The sequence below is a fragment of the Neolamprologus brichardi genome, chromosome 15 (assembly GCF_056152115.1).
Source record: "Neolamprologus brichardi isolate AB-2024 chromosome 15, ASM5615211v1, whole genome shotgun sequence".
In the NCBI taxonomy this organism is placed as follows: Eukaryota; Metazoa; Chordata; class Actinopteri; order Cichliformes; family Cichlidae; genus Neolamprologus; species Neolamprologus brichardi.
Genome location: NC_142118.1, coordinates 9,571,916 through 9,581,248, shown reverse-complemented (window position 1 = coordinate 9,581,248; position 9,333 = coordinate 9,571,916). Strand labels below are relative to the sequence as shown.

Genomic DNA, 9,333 nt, shown 5'->3' with positions numbered 1-9,333 from the left:
ATCGATCCAACACCAAATAAATACCAGTTTGAAGTATATTTGTTTATTTTCCCCAAAATATTAATTTAATAGAATTCATTGGGTTGCATACACAACTTGAAGGATAGAAACATAGTATTAATCCTATTGTGCTAGTATAGATCCAATGCAATCAATATCTGGATCAATCGGCCCATTATTGAGAGCTAAGACATAGGCTTTACAACAGTGTAAAGTTCTGCTTGTTGTATTTTACACATCACTGTGAGGATTGCTTTAAAGATAAAGACGTGCTGAGATAAACTTTATAAAAGTAAAACTTCCATCATACCTAATTCCAGGTTTATACTTTTTTCTTTAAGTTTACGAGAGAAACTTTGCGTGATTCATAATTCAAAATAATCCTCTTGTATCTTCTACTGGGCCTTTCTTCTGATTGGTATGGATGATCTGCTTTACATGACATCATGTAGATACAGGAGAAGAAAAAACTGCCTGGGACCTGGGCTCACATGGACTGCTTGCACATGTTTTAACCTTATTCTAAAGCCATGTTTAATGTACCCCCATTCACCATAACGTTCAGTGTATAACAAAGATGAGCAAAAACATAATAGGTCCTGTTTATTCAAGCTGTGTTGTACAGGTTGTGTGTTTTGGCTTCTGTAGCACACTAATTTCCTAACTTTTGGTATAAATAAACTTTATCCAGTCTTATGCAACTGTGATGACATGTGTCACTACAGCAGGTCCTCCGTGGTTTTTTAAGTAGGTTGGTTAGTCATTTCTGTACTAAAAAACATGTTTTATTCTAAGACCTTAACTCACCAGTTTTTTAATAGTCATCCATTTTCTTGACTGCTTATCCTATCCCACCTTTAACCCCATCACAGCTGGACTGGTCAACAGACTGTTGCCGGGCAAACACAGAGAAACAGACAACCATTTACATGTACAGCTAATTTAGAATCAACCTGACAGGCATGTGTTTGTATTGTGGGAGGAAGTCTGTGAGAACCCACACAGAACATGTCCTCATATCCAGGACTTGCTTGCTGTGAGGTGTCAGTGCTAACCCCCACACCACTGGGTCATCTTTAATTTTATATGTAATATTAACACTGGCATATATATGTAATAGTATTTATCCATCCATCCATCCATCCATCTTCTTCCGCTTTATCCGGGGGCAGCAGCCTAAGCAGAGAAGCTCAGACCTCCCTCTCCCCAGCCACCTCCTCTGGCTTATCCGGGGGAACACTAAGGCATTCCCAGGCCAGCCGAGAGATATAATCTCTCCAGCGTGTCCTGGGTCTGCCCCGGGGCCTCCTCCCAGTGGGACATTCCCGGAACACCTCACCCAGGAGGTGCCCAGGAGGCATCCTTGTCAGATGCCCGAACCACCTCAGCTAGCTCCTTTTGATGTGGAGGAGCACATCACTCTCTACGGCTCTACTCTGAGCCCCTCCCGGATGGCTGAACTTCTCACCCTATCTCTAAGGGAGAGGCCAGCCACCCTTCGGAGGAAGCTCATTTCCGCTGCTTGTACCCGGGATCTTGTTCTTTCGGTCACTACCCACAGCTCGTGGCCATAGGTGAGGGTAGGGACGTAGATCGTAATAGTATTTATTTTAGTTCTATTTTCTTCTCTGTTCTGCAACTCATACAGACCTCATTAAAAGAGATTGGAGGCTAAAAGGCTCCAGAGTGCCGCTTAGTGCATTCTGCAACAGGTTATAAAGAAACCATCCATCTGTTTTCATAATCGCTTGCTGTCAGTGTGAAATTCCCATTAACCTCTGCCCTAACGGTTATAGTTTTCAAGTACCAGCAGCTTTTCAGAGGTTGATTCACCTGCGAAATATGCCTGAAACAGATGCCGAATGACCTGCCTGCTGATTTTATTCAGTGCTGTCTTACAGAGCTAAACCAAGCGTGTTTTAAATGCAGGATTTAGTGATACAGCAGGTTAAAGGACATGTCTTTGACAGCCGGTCATTCCTGGATTTATAGTTAACTACAGTATATTAAAAGGATTTGGATTTGTTCACCTTTCAGCATCAGCATCATTTTAATTTAGGCGAAAGATCATTTTCTATCATTATATATGATCCCAGTACGACTGCTTTTGGCCTTTTGACTTTCATCCTCTCAGTTTCAATTGTTTTTTTGTTTAGTTTTTTAATGTTACTTCCAACCACCTAGGTTTTATTTTGCATGGCATTATAAAATCTCCACAGTGAAATGAACCTTTCTCAAACTCTGCACAGGTCACGCGAAGCAACAAAAAGCACATTATTTAAATACCAATAAGATTTAATTGCTACAATTACATTTATACAGAAACAAACACACACTTGGTGTTAACTATACATAACGCCATATTACCTATGGGGCATGTTCAAAATTTACACCACTTATTTAAGAGCTGAAGAAACCTTTTTACAGGATTTGGTATCGACTGTTTTAATGATACCTGTGTCAGTTACCGAGCCGAGACGTGGGGTCACAGAGAAGTCAGAGGTCAAAGTTATATAAAGTCTCTTGAATCCAGGCTCTGCTTACATGAAAAGCTGCCAAATCACAGAGCTGTAGCTGTATGACAGAAGAATGACACACTACATTAAAAATAAACCAACACAAAGTTTTTTTTATATGCTAATGTGCTGCCAGAGCAAGTTCAGCGTGCCGTAGGATTGATTGAGCTCCACTGCAGTGATCAAAGAGCATTCTTCAAAAATATATTCCCTCATTTGGTTTAGACAAAACAAAACCTGCCACTGCTTTACGGCTATACAGGTATCTCACAATTCACATGATTTTACTTTCGAATAATCAATCACGATCCCTCGTGTCCTGTGTGGACAGAGGCAGTGTCATCCAGTAGGACAGAAATGTTGCATCGTAGCATGAAAGCGGTCGCTCAGATCAACTTTGCATCGATTTCCAACAAGCTTTCCATCTAAAGGGGTCAAGTGAATCCAAACCATGTCACAACAGCACAATAACAACATCAAAGCCACTCGATCCTCTAACTGTAGATGTGGGGAAGTCAGGTTTTTCCTTCTAATTTGCCACCTGGCATTATGAATTCAAAAGAAAACATTTCTGTGCTCCTCCCTTCCCTTCCTCATCAGCTGCAGGAGAAGACATGCACAAATGTGTTGTGCATTTTTGGTTAGCTGTACAAACATTACAACATTTGAGTTATTGAAGCTCAATCAGTCGGCAGAGCTAAAGACTTGACTTCAGACATAAACCTAAATGAACGTATGATAACACAAAGTGACTCCGCGTGCATCAAGATTCAGTTTAACCAACACAACAAGACTGCCGCCTCTGAACATTAGAACTGCCACTCTGCAGAGCGCATCCCGTAGCCTCTTTCAGTTGCTCCTCACTTTCGCCGTTTCCTTCTCCGTCAACTCCTCCTCGGCCTCATCTTTACGAGTTACGAGAATGTTTGTTCTGTCAGAAACTGTCCCGAGCATCTTAGCGCTGTGCTCCAGCGCCTTCGCTCGCAGCGCAGCAATACTGTTCTCCCTCAGTTCCTCTTTAGAAATCGGTGAACCGGTGTCTTTATTCTGCTTCGGCTTATCCTCCTCTATCACTTTATCCACCGATTTCTCTTGTGCCGGTGAAGCTGGTGGCGTTGTCAGGCTGTGGGCTTTTCCTGGAGACGTGTGGATATTTTCAAGAGACTTCTTGTGCATACCTGGACAGGAAAACAGTATTTTTTTAAAGAAGAGAATGGAGAAGTCACAGATGAAAGAGCTGTTGTGATTATTTCTGTGAGTTCAAATGAGGTTTAACGAACGTAGTGAGATGTTTGACAGTGAAGTAAAAAAAAGGAGCGTTAAGGAATGATCCATACATAGGGATAGATTGGCAAATAGAACCTATTATTCAATTAGAGTTACGCAATTGATTTAAACGAATCAATTGACATGAGGTGAGAGAGGAGATCTGGTCTAATCTGTCCTGATGAAGTAGGATTATCACTGTATTGACTTCTACCTTTTTAATGACATGCTGAGGCCTTTATTGGCTCCTGATTTCAGGCAAGCTAACCCCCGTCCTCATAGGACACAACTCAATCTCAAACACAGTCCACTAATATATAGGTTTCTTTTCTTTTTGCATCAAGAGACTTTTTTTGGACAGATAACTTAAAGGTGGATTCAACCAAAATAAAAGAAGATTGTTTTAATTGTTTAGCATTTGATTTATCAGTCAAAGAAAGGAGAGTGTTAGCAGATTTCTGCAAAATGTGCTTCTGATGTGTATTTTTTTAAATGCATATCAAATGATGGAGGATGATTCATAATTAATAAGAGTTGTGAGGAAGGCGATTGACATGTAGTACCCATGGGACTCACCCAGTAACCACGGCGCGTAAGAGTCCGTGCTGCCCTCCTTGGCTGACTTGAGGATGGACTCGGGCAGCGGGATGGAATGGCGGACCATGGCTCCATACAGGCCGTACTCTGCCATCACACTGCTGCGCCCCCAGCACTTCTCCCTTTTTCTCCATTTGGCCCGACGGTTTTGAAACCACACCTGGACAGATAATTTTAAGTGGTGAGGACCTTTTATCACACATGTAATCCCTGAGATTTTTTTAATGTAAAATTACAAAAAATTCTGTTAGCTTATCACACTCTTCTCTATTTATTCAACAGAAATGTTTGATGGATTTTTATTTTGGTTTTTAATGATAATGGATTGGATTTACATAACACTTTTCAAGGCACCCAAAGCGCTTTACAATGCCACTATTCATTCACTCTCACATTCACACACTGGTGGAGGCAAGCTACAGTTGTAGCCACAGCTGCCCTGTAAGAAATTTCACGCTCATGTGTCCTGACGAACAAGGACCTAAAGTGACTCTGGCTGAACAGCTGGAATATGTGTGTCTATGTTAGCTCTTGAAACCAGTTTTCTTAGCTAGCCTCTGCTAAACTAATCAGGAGATTGACAAGTGACTGTCAGATATAACAACTGTGCACATCATACATTTCTAGACTAGACATTAAAATACAGGAACTTTCTGTCATTTCATGGTTTATCTATTACTTATTTACAATGTTATAGTATGAATGGTCTCAGAGGAGGTCTTTTTCAGTAGGAAAAGCTGTAAAATGTATGAAAATAGAGTTAAAAGTCTAAAATTTATGTCCTTCACATATTTCTTTGGCGGGCTAATTTTAGCCCCTGGCCCTTATGTTTGACACCCCTGTTATAAAGGCTGTTTATGCATGTGGGAGAAGAACATGTGATATCAGAAGTGGAAAATATTGTCTAGCATGCAATTAACATGTGTGTGATATGGAAACACATTTGGAGACATTCTGCAGAAATGACAAATATTGTTGCACAATGGAAAATTCTGAAGCTCTGAAAAAATTTTAAACAGTCATTTTCCTTTCATTTCTACATTTTGCAGCTTTTTGAACTCCTTATAATACAATTCACGTCAGAGTGCAGTAATATTTTATTTGTTGCACTGGGATATGAATGGTAGATTGGAATGAGGCTTAAAAAACATCTTCTTAAAAATGTTTTCTTTTGCACGTGTTGCACAGTATGAGTCTGAACACACAAACTGGACTTTAATTTTCAGTACAAATGTGTTGAGCCTGTGCATGCTTATCCCATGTGTGTGTGTGTGTTTCTGTTTCAGGTGCCTAAATTGATTTCCACCAGGCCAGACCGTGTAATAATCTCAGCCTGCTTGTGAATATGGATGAGGAAAACAGGGGGAAAAAAATGAGCATCCTAAAATGGCCGTGGATGCAGGATGAGATTGTATGAAATGGTGTGTGGAGTGCGTGTGCCAGTGTGTGTGTGGACATGAGCATGCGTGTGTGTGCATGCGTTTTGCAGACCTGGAATTAAAAACGATGAAAGCCGGGTCCGGAAAGCTATTCAGGTAGATCTGACGATAACCTCCATCTCATAAAAAGATGGGCCCCAGATGAGCAATCATGCTTTTTGACAGCAGCAGTGTGAGTGTGCATGACAGCGTGTGTGTCTTTGCTTCCTGCGAGGTGACCCGAGGGGGGCAAAGAGGCTGATTGAAAAATAAGTTAATTTCCAGGCCCGGTCGATGGGAGACAGGCGCTCAAATATCACGGGAAATTAAAATGCTCGTAGCAGCCGGGCACTGGCCCCTGCTCAACCGCTGACCTCTGCTAATTAATTTCTATGTAGTTATCATTTCATTTCAGGGCTGCGGCCTGCCTCTCCCAGGAAGAGACGTGATAAGTTCTCCTCTATTAACTAATTACAGTGTGAAGGTGAAGTGCCTGCTAATGTGAAGACCTTGTGAAGATGATGATGGAGCAGGTGACTGCTGGCTCTATCTGTCTGCTATAGTGACGGAAGATGTCACCTCTGAGGTAGTGTTCATATTGCACCAAATAGCTGAATCACCTGCCCACGTTCTGATGTCAAAGACATCAAGATGTTAGCTGATGAAAACATCTTCATGTGGAAAATATAAGATAGCAGAGTGTGGAGACATGATCCCACCTGTATTCTGTCTTCTGGTAGCTCAGTCTTCATGGAGAGCATTTCTCTGGCATAGACGTCTGGATAGTGAGCCTCATTAAAAGCTTTCTCCAGCTCCTCCAGCTGATAGGATGTGAAAATTGTTCTGCGGGAAAAATAAGACCAAAAACGATTGGATGCCTTTTTAGTCTTTTTAAAATCAATCAGTATAACTAATTAAATCCAGTCTCATATTTTAAATGCTTTCAGTCTGATTAGTTATCAATGATGATGGCTTTTCTTTTGCCTGTTCATTCATTTCACCTGGTTTTTATTTTTCAGGAAATATCTTTTTATGAAAAAAATATCATAATAAAGTATTTTATTATTTTTAATTGATATCAGCTTAGTTACATTTTTAAGGCAATATATAGGCACCACTTAAACCAGAAAATGGTGACTTCAGATTTAATCACCTATAAATATGAACATATCTTGTGTCTTGTGAATAAATACAAATACAGAAAAAAACAAAACGAAAATAAAAATATATATCCTTAATATTTTTTTATAAAGAGAAAAGCAACAAGAACACGTTAAAAAGAAAAGTCAAAAAGAAAATCCAGAAGGAAATCAGAAAAATCTCTTTATTCTTACGCCAAATACGGCATTAAATAAAACACCGTAAGCTCACGTGAGCTTCACCGATCATATATGACAGTCACTGTGTCTTGAAGGCCAAACCGACAAATAACGACCTAATATTTCTTTCGGCTTTTTTTTTTGTTTGTTTGTTTTGTTTTTACCTGTGTCGTCTTTTCTTTCGTTTCTTGCTCTGACCCATAGAGGATTTGGAGAATTTCTGATCGCCGGAGGAGCTCATATCATCAGAATCTGTGGATGATTTTAAAGTTTAAAGGTTAAAAAATATTATAACTGATAACAATACTACTACTACTGCTACTACTACTAATAATAATTATAATAACAAACTGGAGCCGATTATTTATTTAAATTATCATATTCATCTTCTTTGATGATAAATGATAAATAAATATAAAAACAACACAGATATTATAATGGAAAATTGAAAATGTGTCACATCACACCTGGAATAAAAACACAGCCATGTAAAAAAAACAAAACAACTATTTTATGAATAATTTAATAAATTAATAAATATAAATACAAAGGCCTTTTCCGTTCGACCCTAACTTGCGCATTTTCAACACAACTCGTTTCTTCTTTTTGTCATTTGCTCTTAGTGAGACTTTTTTTCCCTGTTGCCTCACGTTGGTTCTGGGATTTGACATGACATTTTAATCTTCACATAAACTTAAATATTACAAACACTGACTGAAACTATCCTCGTGCTTCAGCGACATGAAGTCTCACCGGAGCTGGTGGAGTGCTGCGCGTCCATTTCCGAGTCCACGCGCGTTGTCCTGTGCAGCGGCTGCAGGTGCACATTTTGCGCCTCTGACAGCACCTCCAGAAAAGCAGGCTGGCTGTAAAACGAGTGTATGCCCTCTGGTCGCAGTAAACTTACGCCGACCCCGAGGCCTCCATGTCCCAGGGCTGACCTGGCGGCCAGAATGTGCGCCCTGTGCGGCAGAGCTTCCAGCGGTCGCCTCGGTGCCGCCGGCGGCTCTATGTTTAGGCCGAGCAGCTCCTGGATCCCAAAGCCGGTGCGCCGCTGCGCAGTGGGGGCCATCTTCCAGGTTGCAGGCGGCTGTTGGTGGGCTCCCCCGTGGCTCACGCAAGTCTGTGAAGCTGATTTCTGTTTATTCTCCGAGTCTGAAAGCACTGCTCCCTCCTTCCCCGTCATGATCCCACTTTTTGTTCCGCTCCCTCCAAAAAAAAGAAAAGAAAGAAAAAAAGCTAGAGTCCCCGGTGCAGTCCGCAATGTGACGCTCTCTCTTTATCTCCACTGCTCTTTTTATTCAACAGGCGGCAGCCAATCACAAGAGAGGAGAGACTGCATACTAAGTTTGTGGTTGCTCTGGAGCTTTATTAGCGCACATGCGGAATAAATTTTGATGGATTTTCTGTAAAACAGCTACTAGCCTCCGGCTGGTGATGATCAATCACTACTACAGTTTAAGGAGCTGCTTTAGAGACCCTCATCGGAAAAACTTTGGGTTTGAAATGACAGCGTATACTCTTTTCCCCTGTCTTACATCGAGAATAAGGCTTACTTTCACTGCAGCTCTTGGCATTTCTATGTGTGATCATCTGATCCGACTCATTGAGTTTAAACAGCCAGATTAACCCATCAAGTCCAGGAAATCAGCATCAAACGATGTCAGTATTGAAAATTACTGGCAAAATAACTAAATAACAAACAAAGAAAACAAGAATATGAATATAATTTAATGTAATTTAAACCTGGATAAAATTGTGCTTCTACCCTCTTTAATAGGCCCGACATTCGTGTTTGTTTTCTTAGAACAATAAAGGTATTTTGAAGGCCCTAAAAGCTGTATTAATCGATAAACACTACATTTCACAAAGGAGGCCATAATTAGTTAATTCGTCCGTTAAAGACGCGAAATAATCATGCTATGAAATAGTTGTTCTGACGTGCAAATTCATCTTAATAACAGCCATGCTTTCTCATGAATTATGCCAATAATAAATAGAGGGACGAATTCTCTTTGATATAAAGAACAAAAGGAAGGAAAAAATGAAATCTTTCATAGGACAAATTTAAGGAAGGGCTCATACACTCACATCTGGTCAACACCTCCTATCAATTAATCAATTAATTCATCTCCTTCTCTGATTGATCCGTTAGCAGCTCCAAGCGTCCCACATAACTCACACGGTGATTTGCATATTCTAATTAGGGTTGCGCAC

General features: G+C 40.5%; 1 protein-coding gene across 1 annotated transcript; it reads right to left on the bottom strand.

Moving 5' to 3' along the window:
- Positions 1-2,307: 2,307 nt before the first annotated feature.
- Positions 2,308-8,366, bottom strand: vsx2 (visual system homeobox 2). Its single transcript, XM_006797125.3, has 5 exons — positions 7,870-8,366; positions 7,281-7,368; positions 6,517-6,640; positions 4,359-4,539; positions 2,308-3,694 (listed from the first exon to the last, which is right to left on the bottom strand). The coding sequence occupies exons 1-5, from the start codon at positions 8,300-8,302 to the stop codon at positions 3,366-3,368; spliced, it is 1,155 nt and encodes a 384-aa protein (XP_006797188.2). The 5' UTR covers positions 8,303-8,366; the 3' UTR covers positions 2,308-3,365.
- Between the last annotated feature and the right edge of the window lie 967 nt (positions 8,367-9,333).